Source organism: Cervus canadensis, chromosome 9, assembly GCF_019320065.1.
Source record: "Cervus canadensis isolate Bull #8, Minnesota chromosome 9, ASM1932006v1, whole genome shotgun sequence".
Taxonomy (NCBI): Eukaryota; Metazoa; Chordata; class Mammalia; order Artiodactyla; family Cervidae; genus Cervus; species Cervus canadensis.
The window spans coordinates 18,718,345-18,739,098 of NC_057394.1; the positions used below are offsets into that span (position 1 = coordinate 18,718,345).

Sequence of the window (20,754 nt, forward strand, 5' to 3'; positions counted from 1 at the left end):
GAATTTTGATGTCGTAACGACACAGAATACCTTTTTTGGGGTAGGGATTGTTTCACCTTTTTGCAGTTTCATTCACTTCTCTTTTAGGGCACAATTACAAAACTTCATAAAAATGGCACAATGTAATGAACCCTCATGTACCCACCCCGGGTTCACCCAGGATCAGATGGTGGCCAGTCTTGGCTGCATCTCCACTCCCTGCCCTCTGCCTGTCCCACCCCCACCCCAGACTATTCTGGAGCAGACTCTAGACCTCAGATTAGTTCATCAGTAAATATTTCATTAGTTTTCCTCTCAGAGACTGAAAAGAGATCACATTATTTCACTTGAAAAATAACCCAAATTCCTGACTGTCACCAGCTTTCTCATCAGTGCTTACATGTTGTTGATCATCTCACTGAGAAACCTCCTTCACCATTGTTGGAATCCACATGAGATCTGCCTCCTGCGCCTGGTTGATGCCTCCTTGGTCCCTTTCTGTCTCTAGGTTTTCCTCTCCACTTTGCTTTTCCTTAGTAATTAAAGAAAAAGGACTCCTTTAACATTTCTTCTTAATACAGCCTATATTCACTGGAGGAGAGATTGTTTTCAGAAACGATATTGTGTTTCACAGAAAATGGAAATTGAAACATTTTACTGTACATGGAGATTTAGTAAATAAAATTAGGGAATCAGTTATGCAAACTGGGCTTACCTAGTAGGAGAATATATTGATAATTTGATGGAAGGAAAGGAAAAAAGGTAAATACTGATTAGATGCTATGTTATTTTCTTTGGTTATAAAAATCAGGGAATAATAGCATTAAAGGGCTCCCCCGGGTCAGTTCAGTGTAGTCTGGACATCCAACTGTTCTTTTATATTGTGAGGAAAAAGGCTGGACAGCCTTTCAAAGGTGTGGGGGTGAAGACCTGTGAGGAAATAGTTATTCTGCTTGAACAGTGGCTTGAACATCATAGAGTAGCATTTGATGATTTTGTGGACATAAGAGGATTGTTTGCTTGTTCTTTTTGTTCTATTTCTTTCTCCTGAGTTGTTTTAAATAGATTTTTGTTTGCAGAAATGATGTAGGGTTGGCAGGATTGAGGTTTCTGTAAAAAATATTGTAAGGAAAGGGGAAATACAAATGTAAAGTAGTAAAAACGCCTATGTGCGTGCTAAGTCTCCTCAGTCATGCCTAATTGTTTGTGACCCAATGAACTGAACCCACCAGCCTCCTCTGTCCATGGGATTCTCTAGGCAAGAGTACTGGAGCAGGTTTTCATTTCCTCCACCAGGGGATCATCCCGACCTAGGGGTCAAACCCACATATCTTGAGTCTCCTGCATTGGCAGGCAGCTTCTTTACCACTGAGACACCTGAAAAGTCCCAGTAAGAACAATAGCTCCCATTTATTCAGAGTTGATGTCCAAATCATCTCTGTCATTCCCATGCAAGCATACATAAAAAGGCGCATGAGTTATTAATGTATTACCAGTGTTTTCTATGTTGTTGATAAAACTGAAGCTTGGAGAGGTGAAACACCCCATCTCTACGTTTGTAGTTCAGGTTCAGATCCACGATGGTCAATGCTTTGCTGCAGCCTCTTGGGGTGATTGGACCGGTAATGTGGGGGGGGGGGAGTGTCCTGGGGCTTCACACACCCTCGGGGCTGCACGTGTAACAGACTCTGGTGGGAAGGAGCCCTGCAAGGACTGGCCTGCCCAGTGACGTATGTGATGTGACATTTATAAACATCACCTGCCCTCCTGTTCTCTGCTTGGTCAGAGCATAGAGGTAGGGCCCCTCATGCCCATTCCCTCCTTGGCAGGAAGGGAGCCAAGTCCCTCCCGATTTTCCCACTTGACTGCTGTCACTTTGGATACGTCCTGTTACCCGTCTGGGCATCTCACATTTCTGCAGCAAAACGAGGACATCGGGTCAGAGTGTTTCCAAGAGGTTTTTGCTGCTGCTCTGAAATGTCAGCTATGACTCTGATTACCAAGGGGTCAGCCAGGTCTGCGCGACACCTAGGAACCACTTAATGCGTTTTTGCAGCCTCTGCTTATCTCCTTTTGGAATCCATGTTTCAGTGGAGGGGCATAAGACAGTCACAGACAATAGAGGTGCTCTGGGGGTATTTTTACTTTTAGAGACAGACTACATGTGTAGTAGGAAAAAAAAAGTGTGTCCTCTGAAGAGCATCATCTTTGATTGTAATTTGAGGTGTCTGTTTCCTTTCTTGTTAAGTAAGGGAAGTAGGGATTTATTGCAGTAAGCATCGCAACTTTAGTAAAATGGAAACCTAGGTTTTCAGTAAATACATGCATACAAACTAAATATATACATACAAACAAACAAAAATATTTCTAAATAGGTGACCCCTCTCCTCCACACCTGGAAGATAAAACAGGAAAAAGGAGCATTTCGTGTATCACATGCATTAATAACAACTTGACACATGATAACTAGATCTAATTGAAGCAAGCGTTTTAAGTTCATTGAGCTGAAAACATTTCTGTAATAAAACATGAAGTAATCACATTTGGCAACATGGAATTAAGCTGATGCCGTATTCAAAGTGACAGTATAGTAAGTTACACAACACAATTCAGGGAACAAGCTAATAATGTTTGGTCAACTGGAGGGGTCGAGCTTAAATGACAAGACTTGGGAGTCATGAGGTGCGGGGATCGGGTTTGTTTCTCTGTTCAGGAGGGGAAGAAATCACGTTGATTTTTTGGCTTCTTTTCTGAACCTCACAAGGCCTCAGTTTCATCGTCTTTAAAATGGGAATCGTAGGGCTCTGCCATCAGCAAAATGGAGTTACAGGTGTGATGAAAGACAGGGTCCTCCTGCTTTGACTCTGGAATCCAGCCTTCCTCTGACAGAAACTCAAGTCTGCTCCGTGCTGTTTTCTACACTAAGAAGCCAGCTTCCCTGAAGGGCCCTCCACGTGCTCCTGGCTGATGGCATCAAACCAGCGAGCCATTTCCTAGTTGCCCTGTAGTTTGTGAGTGTCTGCTCTTCATTGGGAATTGGTGTTAAAAAATAAATTAAAAAATAAAAACTTCTTGTCTGTGGGAGGCATTGTATTATATGCTGAACTCGGACGTTTTCCCCTTTTAACTAATCAGAAAATGGTGGCTGGGAAATTAGGCTGACTTGGATTTTACTTCAAATCCTGTGAAATGCTTTTCCCATTTGTGACTGGCCTATAAATAGTTTGCAGAGTCAACAGCATACTCGCAGTCCTGCTACTGGACTCAGAGAGAGCCTCTTTCTTGGGGCCCAGCTGTGCTAAATGGAAGAGTGGATTTAAGTGCCTTTTCTAGAGCATGGTTGAGATTGCTGTGCTACAGCGTGGTGCTGTTTTGTGAAGGAAACCAAAGCAACATAAAGTCTAGGCGTTAAAAACTGAAACAGTTTGCAGGGGCTATCACCAGTGAAACAGAGAGCAAGTAAATTGTGTGTGTGTGTGTGTGTGTGTGTGTGTGTGTGTGTGTCAGTGAAATAGAGAGCAAGTAAACTCTGTGTGTGTGTGTGTGTGTGTTCGTTCAGGGTTGGGAATGTATCTTAAACTGCCTTATAGTAGCTCCAGAAAATCAAAAGCAAGAATTAAAGTGAAACAGTGATGAATTTTCACAACAGAGCAATTGCTGACTTTCACTGGATGCACCCCTGTTAAGCTTCAAGTGAGCAGAGAACCTGTGTGTGCCTGTGGCAATCAGGGTGATGGTGGAGACAGTCTCTTCCTTCTCCTTGTGGTCATGTGCCTTACATGCTGTGAGCCACATGGTGAATGGGGTCCCAGTGTTGGTTTGATGGGAAAGTAAGCCTCATTCAACAGTAGCAAGTTATAATCAATTCATGTCCTTTTTTCATTTATGGAGGGTTTTTATACACTTTAGGTTCTCACAGCATCCTTGAGTTTAGAGACTCTTGTTTCTGCAGCACATTTTGTAGAAGATGAGACTTAGAAGGTCAGAAAGCTGCTTATCCTGGGGGCTTCACTGTGCCATTTCTGTTCTTCCCAAATTTGCTAAAGTACAGAGAAGCTCCGGCTTCATTTGCAGAAAAGTACTGCTGTGTGTCCTAGGATGATGCCTGAGGGGTTTAGTGGATAACAAATATGGCAGCATTGCTTGAGTTATAGGCCGTCTACGTAAGCGCCTCTCCCCACCTCCCACTGATCTGCTCACACCCACTCTGTGAGCCGTGCCCTCCTGACCCAAAGCGTAGACTCACTTCCCTCCTTTACTCTCTGTTGCCCTGAGCTGGCTTCCTTTTCCTTCTCATCCTCAGTCCTTATACACAGGTTAATTTTCCATATCGTCTGTCTCCTACCAGGGAAAGAGAGTCTAGGGACTTTGTTTCCTCATTGCTGGATTCACTGTGCTGAGAACAATGCCTGCAGTATAATTGGTCCTCAGTAAACACCTCCTTGTTATCATGGTCAAATTCATAAATGCAGTGAAAACCTATGGAATCAAAACAAATCAGGTTTTTTTTAATATTCAAGATTACAATCCAAATATACTCATTGCTGTTCTTAAAATACTTACATGTAGAACTAAGCCTAAAAGTTAGGATGGCAGGAAGAGAACACATTTTAAATCTTTCTTTTTTTCCCTTTTCTGTCTCCATGTAGGATTTACAGCTTCTGGAGGATGGAGATCTAACTATGATAGGAGACCGGGGAACCACACTGAGTGGAGGGCAGAAAGCCCGAGTCAACCTTGCAAGGTAAACGGGGTTTCAGTTGCCATCTTGCCCCTCCTCCTCTGCGACTCCTAGTGGATATGAGCACAGAGACCCCACTCACTGGGTGGGCCTGTGTGAAGCAGGGCCGTGGTCCCTTCCCTGGGCTCCTGGAATGAACATGGAGTTGTTGGACACCATTGTGATTCAGAGATGAGACCCAGGGAGTGTGAAGTGTTTTTTTCCTGACGTCTCTCTGTTTTCTAGAGCCGTGTATCAGGACGCAGACATCTACCTCCTGGACGATCCACTCAGCGCAGTGGATGCCGAAGTCAGCAGGCACTTGTTTGAACTGTGAGTTTGCTCCTGTTTCCTATTACTTCTGTTTTCCTCGAACCGATTAAAGATCAGGGAAAAGAGCTCAGGAAAGCCTTTGTGTTTCAAGAGACTCAGCTGGCTCTGCCCTGGTGTCCCTCTCTCCCTTCCCTTCATTCCACAGAAGATCCATCATAGAGAAATTTTGATCATGATGAGGTCAAGATGGGAAAATACAGAAGGTGCTTCTAGGGTGTGGAGGATGGTGGAGTCTGTCCTTAGGGAGTGAGGAATTGATGGCTGATTTCCTCCTCCTACTTGCAGTTGATAACTGGATACCGTGGATGGATCCAGACCCCAGAAATAAGATGTACGGTTTTTAAATCAGAGAGTGGGACTAGTAATCTAGTACTTGGCTGCCAATCCTTTTCCTTCATCTTTTTTTAAAAGACACATTAGAAGTGATGTTTTCAGTACTAACATAGGGCTTCTGTGGAAAGACCTTGTTGTTGATGCTTATTATTCTGTAGGTTCAGAAATTCTGAATAAGGTATAGAACCTGAGAATGATTTGTTGCACCTCAGAATGTCTTCAGTCATTGCACATTGCTTCATGGATTCTTGCTAGAGTTGATACTTAGATCCACAATGTATGTTTAACTTGATTGTGAGACCAGGTATCTAGAATCTGGCTGAACTCCTGACTCTTATATTGTGTTTCCGGAATTTGTTGTTCTTGTTTGTTGTTGAATTTGCTGCTCTTGTTTGGCCACTGAATCTCTGAAGTAGAACAACTCTGAAGTTTTTCTGTGTATGATGTGTCCAAGTCATGCTAACCGAGGCCTCTGGTGGAGTTTAGACTGACCTCTTTGAAAGCCTCATGCACTTGCTTTTTCTGAAACACACTCTGCATCTCCCCCACGGTTAGTTAGTTCCCTTGCTGCTGTTCACCTTGTTAAAGCCAGTGAACCTTCCAGCTGCACTTAGTAACACCCTGCTGTATGCACTGAGTTAAATGCCCTTACAGATGTTACTGCACAAAACCTCTTAGTTTACAAGGAGGACAGTGAGCCAGGAGAGGGAAAGGACCCACACTGGGCAGAAAAAGGAGATTTGGATGCTCAGCTCTCATTCCTGCCTCTAAGGAACCTGTCTCCTTGGCCTCCGATAGCATCCACCTTCCTGTGTCCTCACGTGGTCTTTCCTCTGTTCAAGGGCCCTGCCCTTCTGTGTGAGGCTCCTTTTCTTCTGGAGATACAAGTCAGATTGGATTAGACTTAGTGTCCTTAAAGGTAACAATTATGTCTTCAAAAGGCCTTATCACCAAATTCTCAGGTGTCCGTGTTTGAATTGGAGGGAAATGATTGATTTACACAGAGCTACAACTGCAAAGTAGAGAGGCTTCAGCAGAGTCTGCAGATGTGAGACAGAGAGACTTGTGAGGAGCTCCGAGCTCTGAATACGAGGAGCTGGGATTCCACACCCACTAAGCAGGATCATGGGGCGGGTTCCACCAAAGTCTGTGTGTAGCTTGTGCTTAGTGTTGGGGTGATGAAAGCACTCTGGAGAGGAAGCTGGTGATGGTTACCCAGCAGCATGAATGGGCTTAATGCCACTGAGCCGTGTGCTTAAACATAGGCGAAGTGGTAAATTTCATGTTAGGTACTGATATGTTTTATTTACCACAATAAAAAGGGCCCGGGTTCGATCCCTGGCTTGGGAAGATCCCTTGGAGAAGGAAACAGCAACCAGTATTCTTGCCTGGAGAATCCCGTGGACAGAGGAGCCTGGCAGGCTACAGTCCGTGGGGTCGCAAGAGTCAGACACGACTTAGCGACTAAACCATCACCACCACCATGATAAAAAGTGCAAAGAAGCATTAAATTGTTGACAACAGGAGAGCAGGGCATGTGGCATTGCTTCCAGCTGTGTGGTCTCATCCAGCTTTCCCACCCTCTCCTGATTGTGACCTTATGAATTTTCCCGTAGAGAAGTGCCTTGTCATGGGTTTGGTAACAGGTTGTGAGTGCTATAAGCTTCATTTCCCCTTCTCCACTCCTGGAATCATTGGCAGTTCAACCTGTCTATTCCTCTTGTACTTATCACAGAAGTTCTCAAAAGTTCTCCTTCAAACAGAGCAGTTTTTTTATAGTTCTTGGGTTTAATGACCTTGGATGTACACTTGATAGAAGCAAGCTTGTTTGGATTGTTGTTTGCTAATCAGAACCACATTCTCTGGGGAAACTTAGGGCAGGGAGCACGAATGCAATTTAGGAAATCACTCAGCAGCAACTGAGGATGTTCTCAACGAGTTAGAAAATTGGATGGAACAATATGCTATGAGAGATGGTGGTCGTGTCAAAGCTTAGTAATAGGGAGTGTTTTCTATTAAAAGCGAGTGAATCACACTTCTACTTGCCATTAACAGTTTCCTCTAGTCTTGAATCTATTTCCAAGGTGATTAAGGTTCATGAGTTTTACAACTTCATGCTGTGAGCATAGTGGGTTCTATCAGTTACAGAAGGTGAGGGGCCTTAGATGAGCTGATGCAGTCCTAGCTGTGTCCTGCTGTGGATCCGGATGTGTTTCAACCGCACATCGCCAGACCCCTGCCTCCTGTATCATCAGGTCTGTCCTGTCTTGTGCTCACCCTCCTGTCTCACCCTCCTGTCTACACAGCTCACCCTCCTGCTCCAGCCCTTCACAGACAACCTCAGCCCCACCCCAGCCTGTTCAGGAAGCAGCTCCAGGCCCTCAGAGAACAGGCTTCTTTGCTCTCTTCCCCCCTCAGCCTTTCCCGCTCTTCCCCACACCCACTCGGTGTCCAGCTCTGCTGGCTCTGTTGGGGGTCCTTTCTCACCCTATCTGTCTGTTCACACTGGTCCCTGTGTCCCAGAGCCAAGGAGCAGTGCCCCAGAACACAGAAGAAGGTGGAAGATGGGCCCTGTCATTCCCTCCTGCTCCTCTAGGGGGCGCCCATGCATGCCCTCTGTCTTCCCACAGCCCTCAGTGGGTGCACTTAACCATTTATGAGCTCCCCCCCACCCTCCATGTGCTGTGAATGCAGGAAGGCGCCTCAGCCCAGCGTGTTCAGTTCCAGGACCCCTGCACCTGCTGTGTCTTCTTCTGGGATGTTTCCCCAGAGAGTCTCAGGGCTCCCTTGTTTCCCCATCTAAGACAGCAGCCCCGCTTGCTTTCCCTTCGGAGCACACATCACAGCCCCATAGTACATTTCCTATACTGATTCAGTGGCCCCCTGTACGCAGTGCAGAGAATTATTTGCTGTCTTGACCTGTGGCAAGAGGCATTTGGCACAGTGCCTGGTACCTCACCAAAGTTTGTTGATTGAATGAATGAAGATAGGAACTCTTTTTGTTCATATTTGATTTCCTCTGCTAGCAGGGATTTGTCCCTTCTTAACACAGCTGTCATATAGGAATAATTTTAAAGAATTCATCGCTGAGTCAATTTTTATGGTATGTCTTATAAATCTTTACTCTCAAAAACTTGGAAGATTATTTTTCTAGAGATTCAGAATAAAAGTCTTATTGCTAGGAATACATTCCTAGCCATCACAACTGATCACTTTATTGTACTTATTTGTTTTACCTCATCTGTGATGAAATGTCAGGAAGGAAACCTTTTAAAACTTTCGGTTAGTGCCATCTTGGACCTACTAGCCTATCTGCCTTCAATGATTAATAGCAGGTAATTTTTAAATTTAGCAGAAAACTGCATTGAAAACTGAAAGGGTATATACTTGGTCAAGATATTTAGTACAAAAGCTGAGCTAAGACTTGTCAGAAGGTAAAAATGAATCTTTCTAAACTTTTAATGAAGTGATGGTGTGTGTGTCTACATCCCCGGTCTTCTGATCCCTGACCCTCTGTCCAGAGTGTCCCCTTAGGACTTTTCTGTCCTGAGTCCAAAGCACATGACTGCTCGTGGTTAGGGAGGAGTAGGGAGGGGGGCTGACATTTACCGAGTGGATTGGTGGTTTGATTTCTCAGAACTTGTGGATGGGTTGTCACTGGCATTACTTTGAGATGAAGAAACTGAGGTTTAGTTGCTTGTCTGACATCTTAGGTTCGTGAGAGGGGCTGAGCTGCAGCCTGCTGCCTCCAGATGCTCCATCTGACTCACCCACAGGCTGAGCTCTGGCCCAGGTTCCTGAGATTTGCTCTGCAAGGGCCTCGGGCTACCTGCCTGGAGCCCTCCCTGTGGTCACCGGGGCTCTATAATTTTTCATTTTCACATTGAGAGAGTTTTCAGTGCAAATGAAGTAAGATTTTCTTCCTGAACGGGACTGGGAATGTGGCAGAGACTAAAAAGGCCCCACTTGCATTTTCTAAAAAGGCCCCACTTTCCGTCTAGTGTTGCTTAGGAAGAAATGTCTATGGAAGGGAGTAGGCTAAGGTTACTGAGAAGGTATGACTTTTTTAGGGTGGTTAATCATAAAGCAACATAAAAAAAAGCAACATCTAAGAAACTAAGGAAAATGTATGTATATTTATGTGACATCAATCACTGTTCTCTCATTCTCAACATAACAATAAAATAATTAGTATTTTAATTCAGTCAACTTTTGAAATGTCAGTATTGCTCCATTGTATTTCATCATGAAATATGTAAATAATTGTTAAGATCAGTTTTAGGAAAAACAACTTAACAGCTAATATATGATTCACTAGACTGGTTTTTAGAATTTTTTTTTTTTAGTGGCGCTTGATTCAGACTTGTTGCTGAATAATTTGAAGTCCTAGTTAATTTTTCAATTTGTATTTCTAATTTGTATTCTTTAATTTGTATTTTTATTCATATTGGCATTTGAACTACAGATCTTTGCTGTCTTGTCTTTGATTATGTTTTCAAAAAATGTACACTTGGAGTTTGGCTGACTTCTACTAACGTGTTTTTGCATACTGGCCCTTTTCCATTTGTAGGTGTATTTGTCAAGCCTTGCACGAGAAGATCAGAATCTTGGTGACTCATCAGTTGCAGTACCTAAAAGCTGCAAGTCAGATTCTGATATTAAAAGATGTAAGTAATTTCTAGAAGTCTCTGGAATTGCTAGCACTGCAGTGTGTTGAAGGCCAGGCTGCCCTGCAGGGCAGTCTGCTTGGATTTGTGGCAAAGCCCTCTTTCTTAGCCTTCAGTTTTTGGCCTTCTTCTTACTCACCAGATCTCTTTCTGTGTCTGATATGTGTGGGAGCCTGTGCAGAAGAAGAATAAGGCCCCGCCTTCATGGGACTTGTTTTGAGAAGACAACCTCCGTTTTAGTATTGAGTTAGCCAAAAAGTTTGATCAATTTTAAGCAACAATAAAAAAAAATTTTTTTTTCATTGTCACCAAGAAGTTTATTGAAGAATATATTCACTCACCAAGTGAACTTTTTGGCCAACTCAATACTGTCAGAACGACCAGTAGTCTACAGGTGTGCACACCTGATGAGTTGGGGACCATCCTTACAGTTGTTCTGATTCCTCCCTCACAGCAGAGAGGGGATGGCTGCCCCCCAGAATTGTTAATATTTGGTTGTTGAGTAAAATTGCTGTATTTGTGCCTCTAGTGGTTTCTGTGTGCATCTAAGTAGAAAGTTGTATGCAACTTTCCTTAAATAAGGTAAATGCACTTTGTCTCCCAGGTGAGGACAAGATACAGTAAGTATATCCTGAATAATTTCCTTGTTCTGCAGTATCAAATGGTACCCGAAGGCTTCACTGGGTTTCTCCTGGAGAAGGGGTCCTAGCCAGGATGCTGGGCCACCTGACTTGCCTTAACCTTTGTTTCATTTAACCCTCCTTTGTTTCATTTTGCATCCTGGGATTTTTCCTAATATTTTTTTCACCACTTCTCTTGTTTGCTATTTACCATTAGCTTCCTAGGTGGCGCTAGTTGTACAGAACCTGCCTGCCAATGCAGGAGACAAGAGACGCAGGTTTGATTCTTAGGTGGGAAAGATCCCCTGGAGGAGGAAACCCACTCCAGTATTCTTGCATGGAGAATCCCATGGACGGAGGCGCCTGGAGGGCTGTACAGTCCATAGGGTAGCAAAGAGTCGGACACGATTAAAGTGCTTTAGCATGCATAATATGCATGTATGCACAGTTGGTATTATCAAATGAAAATTATTAGTATTATCAAATGAAAATCCATTCCTCTCAAATTTTTTTAAATTATATGTTTGAAATGAAACGATGCATATTTTTAATGATAGAAGGTACAATTCACAAAGAAGATAGATATCATAAATTATTAGACACCTTAACAACAAACTCCCAAATTCTTTATTGCTGTTTTAGGGCAAAATGGTGCAAAAGGGGACTTACACTGAGTTCCTAAAATCCGGGATAGATTTTGGTTCCCTCTTAAAGAAGGAGAATGAGGAGACTGAACCATCTCCGGTTCCAGGAACTCCCACCCTGAGGAATCGCACCTTCTCCGAGTCTTCGGTTTGGTCTCAACAGTCTTCCAGACCCTCCTTGAAAGAGGCCACTCCGGAGGGCCAAGACGTGAGTTTCTCATCCTGCAGCACGCCCGGGTCTGTCGCTCTTGGTGGCCTCATGGACCTTCAGTCTGCTCTGTTTATGACATCTCTTTGTTCGAAAGAGGACACCAAATTTCCACGGCCTTGTTCCATGGCATTGGTAGAATTAAAACAGCATGCAGGAAGCCAGCCTGATTCGGTGTAGGATGGAGAAAAGTCCTGGTTGTACTGCTATGACGCATGTGCATGGCGTATGTGGTATTGACAGTGGAACTCTTGATGTTACCATAGTTAATTATATGTGCTCTGGTGGACCCTGGCTTCCCTTATTCATCCAGATGGTTAACTTGAAGAATCCCTCATTCCTAGCCTGCTATGACTTCCATTAATTAAGTCAGCTGTTTTTGCTTTATATTGGAATATTCTGACATTGCAGGTGACGGATGGTATTGTTTTGCTTCATCATCAGATGGTCTGTGCCAGGACACCTCTGTCACAAAGGTGCAAAGCACCCGACACACAGCAGACACTTTGGAATTTGTTCCCATCTTCTTTATTTATTTTTCAAGACGTAGAACCATATGCTGTCATCTCGCCTATACAGTAGGTAGCATAGAGCCCTGGAAGCCCTTGGCCCACGTGACTGTATAATATATTCTAAATTCTACAGACAGAAATGGACAAATGCACAAGTCTCCTTTAAAATCATCTAGCAGTTTGCTCAGTATCCAGACTCTCACTGTCCATACCTGGGATTCTGGACAAGAATTCAGTTCTCACCTTCCACACTCAGGAATCACTCTGTTGTCATTGAGGGGCACAAATAAATTACATGGATACTTTGGTTATATATCATTTCGTGTATTATTTTGGAGAAGGCGTCTGCATTTATGCTTTAATCAGATATTTTGTATGTGCGCTGTTAATCATGCTGTTTATTTAAGCAAAGGCACCTGAAAATGACTAACATTTTGCAGGTGACATTTCCTTATTTCTGATAGATTTTCTAGAATTGGCATGGCTGGGTAAATGCACGCATGGTTTGGCTGTGTTTCCACACTCTTCTCTCTCTGTAGGATCTTGCCCTCCTACCAGCATATGAGTTGTGTCTATTTCACCACAGCTTTGCAGTGGAGGTTATTATTGAGTTAGGGTTCATTATTTAAATTTTTGTCTCTTTTTTCCTTTCCTTTCAAGACCGAGAATATACAGGTTACCCTAACTGAGGAGACCCGTTCGGAAGGAAAAGTTGGTTTTAAGGCTTATAAGAATTACTTTACAGCCGGTGCTCACTGGTTTATCATCATTTTCCTCATTCTAGTAAACCTTGCAGCTCAGGTAAGTAAGGATTTTTATTTTTATTTTTTTCCGGGGGAAAAAACCCTCTTGTTTATTTGATTAAACAAACATAAAATAAGCTGCAAAGGAACAATTTTTATTTTGATTTGTGCCCTAAGGTTGATATTTTTAATACTATTTATACTATGTTTATCTTACTGAATTATTATTATTATTATTTTTTAATATGTGAATTAAGAGATTTATTTCAAATAACTGGCTCATGAGGTTGTGGGATCTGTCCGAGTGAATCTGAAATCAGAAAGGCAGGCCTACAGGCTGGAACCTCGGGCAGGAGCTGACCCTGCTGTCTTGAGGCAGAATTTCTTCCTCCTTCAAGAAGCCTCAGGTTTTGCTCTTAAGATCTTCGTCCGACTGGACAAGGCCACCGCAGTGTTGAGGGGTGCTGTCCTGTAAGTTTTGATGATGGCTGTGAACCACACCCACAAAATACCTTCACAGTAACATCTGAACTAGTGTTTGGTTGAACCAGTGGAGACTGGTATGGCCAAACTGACACAGAAAACTGACCATCACAGTACCTATCAAGCTTTTATCCTTTGTGAAATCCTGACATTTATATAAATACTGTGTTTTGCAGTCCACTTGGATTTACATTGAAAAGTGTTACATGTGCATAGCAAAATAAGTGAAGCTTGCTAGTGTTGTGTGTACGTGACAGAGATCTAGAAGTAAACAATGACTTTTAGAGCTATTAAAATGTAGCATGCCCTCCCCTGACCTGTGGTCATCTGGGGTGTGGGGCTTGGCACAGACCTGAGCCGGAAGGACCGTCTCCGTGTTCTGGAGCCTTTCCCTCCCCCATCCTAGTGAGCGGTGTGAGGACTCAGTGATGTCTGTCTGAGTGACTGTGTTTCCTGCTCCAGGTTTCCTACGTCCTGCAGGACTGGTGGCTTTCTTACTGGTGAGTGATTCCGGGTCTGACCCACAGTGCTGTGAAATCTACACGAACCTCACTTTCCCACAGAGTTGGCCGGGGGAGAGGGGGCTTGTTCAGCCTCCTCTTCTGACCCTCATGTAGTTTCCCTGAAGAAAATGTAAAGATCCTGCTGGTGGCATGTGACCCTCCCATGGTCCTTAGCAGCTTCCTCACAGTGAGCTGAAAGTCGTGATTCAAAGGGAAATCTTTTTAAGGTAGAGAAACACGGGGCCCTGTGAGCTAGGAAACACTTTGCAGCATAAATCATGTCTCCTAAATCAAGGATGATTTTTTTTTTTTTTGCATTTACCTAATTGTATCTATCGTGTAACCTTTTTTTCTTCCCTGTTCCCTAGGGCCAATCAACAGAGTGCCCTGAATGTCACTGTTAATGGACAAGGAAATGTAACTGAGAAGCTCGATCTGAACTGGTACTTAGGAATTTACTCAGGTAAAGTTGAGTCATCTGGTCTATTCAAGAGTCTGAGTCGCTTACAATGAGCCCATGTGAGCAACTAGGGCTTCCAGGAGTAATTCAGTAATGTCTTAACAGATTAAGTTTCTGAGCCAGTTGCGTTTATTCTGTGAATTAATTAGAATAATTATTTTAAAAATCTGCTAGAAGAAAAGAGGTTGAATGAAGACTTTAATTTGCTCTGTACTGGATTTTGGAAGTTAAACCAGCATTGCGTATTGAGAAAATCAGCCACTGGAAATATGTGACTATTGTCTATGCTAATAGGTTGCTTTAGCTAAATCTTATATCATTTTATGGATGTGTGAGGGGATTAGAAACGGATCCCCACCTTATGGTTCAGATTGTTCCAATTCTTTCTGAATGAAACTTGGCTTTTATTGACCTTGGTTGAAATCCTCTGGCAGCCAGGGTCCCAAATAAAAGCATTACTGCCTCGCAGGTATGCAAACTCTCCTTCACCACACTGCTCATCTCTTGGCTTTAGTAATTACTTAAGGCAGAAACTAAGCAGGGAGAAATCCAGTGTCTGGGCATTAGGGTTCCTTCTGCTTCTTTCCTGAGATCACAGTGTTATTATGTCCATAACTGTGTGATTAACTTAACATCTGGCTTGCCTACTAATATCAACACAGCTCTTTGTTTTCACACCAGTGCCTGGAGTATACGTGGCATTGCATCCTTTTAAAAGGAAATCCTCATCTAAAATTTTAAATATTCACACAGGAAATATACAGGCTTTCTGCAAAGATAGAGTGAGTTAACTTTGTGAGAACCGACTCATTGAAATTTTCTACGTATTTTGTTGATCTCTTGCTAAGAACTCTAAATCCATTAGCTATTTACCTTCCAGAATTGGTGGACTATGGGGGCTTAAAGGAGGAAGGAGGGGTTTATGTTATATATTCATATAGGATGATGAGCTAAGGCAAATGCCTGTTGATGGAACCCAGGAATTGAATAGCTTTTAGAATTTAAATACTGAAATTTAAATTTCAGAATTTAAGTGTCTCCTCAGAAGGGAATAAAGTACTTAATGGAATATTTATTACAGAAGTTATCCCCAATCTGTTTAGCATTGTGAGTTCAAAAGATGTTGGGAGGGTATTCTAATTTTTATATGCATAGCGGTACTCATTTCTGTCATTAACAAAATGTAATTTAAATGCTGATGTTCATTTATATTTATAATTCGTATTTTCCTACAGTTCAGTTAGATTTTTTGCTTGCAAATTTATGTGGTATTTTTATACTCTTCAAAGCTACTTAGGTTTGTCTATAAGGACATGATAGTAAATCATTTCTAGTGTTTCCTATTCATTAGCATGCCGATACCAAAGCCTTTTACCATTTTAGATTACGAGACCTTATAATTGTTAAGAATTGAAATGTGAAGAAGAGAAGACCAACAACTTTTAAAAATTCTTCTGAGTTTTATTGAAACTTATAATTGAATTAGGAAATACTGGAATGAAATTGTGTTTTACACTTCATTTCTTTCCCCCTCATGAAGTTTATATTTAATGAGAGGAAAATAGTGTTTTTTGTTTTCTTCTTTTTAAAATGTATGTCATGAATGAGTTAAACTCTTCTAGAATCCAGATACTTGATGGGGTAAGGATATAATATCTTTATAAGCTGCTTGGCATGGCTTAGCATTCTTGAATCAAATGCAGAGATCTTGAGCTTAACGATGTCTCTTTGTTTCAGGGTTAACTGCATCTACTGTCCTGTTTGGTGTCGCCAGATCTCTGTTGGTGTTCTTCGTCCTTGTTAGTTCTTCACAAACTTTGCACAACCAAATGTTCCAGTCCATTTTGAGAGCTCCAGTATTGTTCTTCGATAGAAATCCAATAGGTAGGTCAGACACCAGATTTTTCAGAAAGTGTGTCTTATTATCGTGCTTAATTAATACTTAATTCCTTTTTTTAAAGTTTAATTCTTTTTAACACCAAAAACATTTTGTATTGGGATATAGTCAGTTAACAATGTTGTGATAATTTCAGGTGAATAGTGAAGGAACTCATAAATATGTCTTGTTATCGTACTTCATGCCTGATTACATTTTTTAATTTTATTTTTTTTTAACATCAAAAACATTTTGTATTGGGATATAGCCATTTAGCAGTGTTGTGATAATTTCAGGTGAACAGTGAAGGAATTCAGCCACACATATACATGTATCCATTCCCTGCCAATGCCTGATTCCTTTTGATATTTGAATTACTTGGAAGAAAGTCTCTCTTTTGTACGAAAAACTTTATTGATATTTCTCTTCCACCAGGGTATATCTGAATATAAGGGCATATAAACATTCATTCCAATGAGTGTGGAAATATAAATGTATGCTCACTTTGCAGAATGATTTAAGAGCTCATTTGTGTGGCAAATGAAACTCTCTACATTTAATGCAAATATATTTACATATTTTGTGCTTGTTGCTAAAACATAGGTTATGTTACATGCTTTAGGTAGTTCTGTACTCAAACCTTGTTACACTGAATCTCTACTCAAGACAAACTATGTGGTTTTTTCTTTCATTGCCCATGCATATCCAGGATCATAGAGTTTTGGCTTGTGCCCTGAGTATGAGATTTACCTAAAATGGTAATGAATAATTAATTAACATCCAAGATTAATTTAATGTACATATCCTCTTCAATTAAAATAACTGCATAGCTTATAGTGGAGTTTTGGTAACATGTAAAAAGCTTTGTGGTACGTACGTAGCAGGTGGATGCTCAGTAGTAAGTTTCTCAGTATAAGTGTCCTTGGAGGTTTCCCAGTGTTTGCTTACTCCACCTTGAGGCTTCGACCTGTCTTACTTCAGAATGTAGCCTCCTGAACTATGTTTTCATGAAAGGGTAGTTCATCAATGGATGTGTCCACTCTGTCTAGTTGACTAGACTTGTGCTGAGGCCCGAGGTGACTTTGTTTTTGCAGGTGATGATTGACAGGACCTGTTGAGGCAGGCTGCAGAGAGGACAGAAGAAGCCTTGGCCTGGCCATCAACTAGCCTTGTGACCAAGGCCAAGGCAAGGTAGATCTATTGAGCAGGCAGATCTCAAGGCAGGATGTTGTCTGTCATGGGTTTCAAGTGTGGTCTCTGGAGCCAACTGCCTGGTTTCAATCCTGGTGCTAGTTAGTAATGGTCAAATTTTAATTAATACTTATGTGTTGGTGACTCTGCATCACAGTTTTATCTGGAAAATGGGGGTGGTGTTCCCACACTTGCCAAAATGTTGATACTGTTAGAATTAAGCAGGTGAGTACATTCACAGCTTTTAGATCGAAGTCAGGGCCTTATGATTCTTAGAGTCAATGACCACATGTTATGTGGGCACTTTGTCTCCTGTGAAATGGGCATAACTGCTGCCCCTCCTGTGTCACTGTTGTGCGGATTAAATGAGGCTGTTCCGTGCAGTATCTTGTGTAGATTTTTCCAGCACATGTTTCATCCAGGCACTGGGTGGAGCGCAGGATGGTAAGCTGCAGAGGCCCACACAGATCTCGTCTTATTATAAAGCTGTGGAGACAAAGTAATTGGAGAAGTCCGTGCTGTTATGGTTGTGGTGTTGCTCCACTTTTCAGTTAATGTGAAAATTACAGTCATAACGTTGAAAGCATCAACAACCCCTGTAGGCTTCTCCAGATGCTGGTTAATTAATTATTCAAGGTTCGGGCCCAAGCGTAAATCTTCAAAGTCACTCATCTTACTGCAGCCTAGTGTATCTTGTCTCCCTGTCCTGTGACTATTAACAGGACCTGATTCCTTCAAGAAAATAGAAGCCCAAATAGTACTGCAAAGGCAGGCCTGCCTTGCCCAAAAGGTTTAGGAGCCAAGATTTTTTTATTTACTCTTTTGTTAGTAGAGTAAAACTTTTTTTAATGAAAAATTTTAAGTGATGAGTTTTAAATTTCTGTTTGAATAAAAATTTTTTGTACTTTTTATACTTGTTTTATCTTGTTTTTCTTTAGAAAAACAAGTAATGTGTAAGAATTATACCTTAGAGTTGAGATTATTGATTATGTGTACCCTAATAGTTATAATATTAAAAAATGCCCTTCTACAGCAGAGAGACCGACTTGCTCAACTTTTTGCTTATGTTTTGATTTTTTTTCTTGGCATGAGGGATCTTGGCTCTCTGATCAGGGATCAAACGCAGAACCCCTGTGTTGGAAGACGAAGTTTCAACCCCTGGACTGCCAGGAAGGCCCTCAACTTCTAAGTTACCTTAAATATCTGGGTTTAATTCAACAAAGTTCCCAGCATAACATTGTGGGTGATTTGATTTCCAGAGTCTGTTTCCCATGTAGCGTGTAGTGATCATGAACTGTGTCTCTCTCCAGGATATCCTAGGGGGTCAGTACATTTCCTGTGATTTCAGGATCCTGATAGCCTCCCTCCCAGAGTTAGAAAAGTGATGAAAGGAAGGACTTTGGGCCTGGGATGGTGAAGTTGGAAACTCAGGCAGAGGCCCATCGGGTCTGCGCTTTCCCCAGTATGACTGGATTTGCACTCAGCTCACCAGAGTTCCCTTGTTTCTACTTGTCTCCAAGCCCACTTGTGCCAGTAGGTTCTTAATGACCCTGAACTGGATGGTCGCAATGCCTTTTACATTCATTCATTGGTGGGCCCACTCTAAATGTTCTGATGCTTCATCCCAGATCTTCAGGAATTTTGTTAGAAACTGGGGGACTCGGCACTGGTTATGGTAAGAACCAGGGTTCCATGGGAAGTTGCTGAAAACACCAGTTGCTCTACCAAAGTTGCAAGTTCACTCACTTTCATTGTATTTATCGTATTCTATGAAGGAAGAAAGCGTCAGCCTCGAAAGTGCATGGTTTGTCTGCCTACAGTTTAACATTCCAGCAGTGTTCCTGTGGCTGCTGTTTATTTTGAACCTATGCTTTGATGCACGTTCTTTACTTTGTTCAAATAATGTGATACTTCATTGCCTACTGGTGTTTTATAATCTGTGTGTGGCCTTAAAATGGCAAAAGTAGGTTTCATTTTTCCCTTTTCTCTTCCTTTTACCTCCCGTTATCTCACCCATCTCTCTGTTTCACTTTCTTCCTTTGATGTATTTTGGTAATGGTGTGTGAGTGCTAAGTTGCTTCAGTCCTGTCCGCCTCTGTGCAACCCTATGAAGTGTAACCCGCCAGGCTCCTCTGTCCATGGGGTTCTCCAGGCAGGAATACTGGAGTTGGTTGTCATGCTCTTCTCCAGGGGATCCCCCTGACCCATGGATCGAACCCACTTCTCCTGAGTCTTTTGGTACCACCTGGGATGCCCATTGGTAATGGTATTGTGTGTTGACTTAAATTTTTTTAAAAATTGATTTTATTAATTTAATTATTTTTGGCTGTGCTGGGTCTTTGTCACTGCTTGTGGGCTTTCTCTAATTACAGCGTGTGGGGACTCCTCTTCCTTGTGTTGCACAGGCTTCTTTTTGCAGTGGCTTCTCTTGTCGTGGAACACAGATGATTAAGCCTGGGCTCAGGAGTTGTGGCCCCCGGCTTGGCAGCTCTGAGGCATGTGGGATCTTCCTGGACCAGGGATCAAACCAGTGTCCCCTGCATTGCAAGGCGCACTCTGGACAACCAGGGAAGCCTCATTAAGTTTTTTTTGAGGTCGTATTATTTATTTTTAATGTGTACTTATTTATAAAATTTTTTTTTTTTTTTTTTGCTGTACCATGGAGCATGTGGGATCTTAGTTCCCTGATCAAGCATCGAAGCCACACCCCCCTGCATTGGAAGGTGGATTCTTAACCACTGATCACCAGGGAAGTCCCACTTCCTGTGTGTGTTTACTAAAGAGCTACAAATTTTCAGGAGCTGGAGCAGACATTTCTTGCATGTTTTGATTGCAGCTGGGTTTGAATAGCACCTTTTGGGCATGTGGGTCACGTTCCTGTGCTATTTGTCATGTCCACGTCTTCCTAGCCAACCTTTGTCTTCTGTCTCTGAAGCCAGCTTTCACTTGCATCAGATCTTCATACTCGGGTAACACAAATCGCAAGTCCTCAGTAAGTCATTTAGAAATTCAGAGATGATTTCTGTTAAAAACCCAGATTTTGTTTCCCTTGGGCGGACAAAATTTGTTTTATTTTCTATATCTGGCACAAGAGGGCAGCATGATCTACATTATTTCAGAGATATAATGTAAGGGGCACCTTACTGCAAAATCTGATTGTTTTTATACTAAACCTTTCTTGGAAATTCTATTTTTATGGCCTAGGGCTCTGTATTCTGTAGTGTTACAGTTTTTGAAAGCATTGTTGAGGTTCATTATGCCTGAAACATTAAACTCTTTTGCTGTCCTGAAATAACTAGCAATTCAAAGATGGTATTTGGATTTCTTAATTTATATGGTTCACCCTAGTAACTGAAATAGGCCACTGCCGACATGTTTACTGGATTTTTATTTTCGTTCCTAAAGAGTAGAATATGGCCAGTTGTAGAACCCGAGTCAAACAGGAGCTTTGGAAGATATTATGACCAAGCACTTTTCATACA

The 20,754-nt window shown here is 42.1% G+C and overlaps 1 protein-coding gene across 3 annotated transcripts in view; it reads left to right on the top strand.

Annotated features, from left to right (window-relative positions):
* The window catches only part of ABCC4 (ATP binding cassette subfamily C member 4), a 210,803-nt gene that overhangs the window by 87,615 nt on the left and 102,434 nt on the right, over positions 1-20,754 (top strand). For all 3 annotated transcript variants that reach the window (XM_043477571.1, XM_043477572.1, XM_043477570.1), the window contains 8 exons: positions 4,629-4,723; positions 4,946-5,032; positions 9,936-10,032; positions 11,295-11,504; positions 12,677-12,817; positions 13,705-13,742; positions 14,114-14,208; positions 15,943-16,089. In XM_043477571.1, the coding sequence (XP_043333506.1) occupies positions 4,629-4,723; positions 4,946-5,032; positions 9,936-10,032; positions 11,295-11,504; positions 12,677-12,817; positions 13,705-13,742; positions 14,114-14,208; positions 15,943-16,089 (910 nt within the window). The remainder of the gene's footprint in view (positions 1-4,628; positions 4,724-4,945; positions 5,033-9,935; positions 10,033-11,294; positions 11,505-12,676; positions 12,818-13,704; positions 13,743-14,113; positions 14,209-15,942; positions 16,090-20,754) is intronic.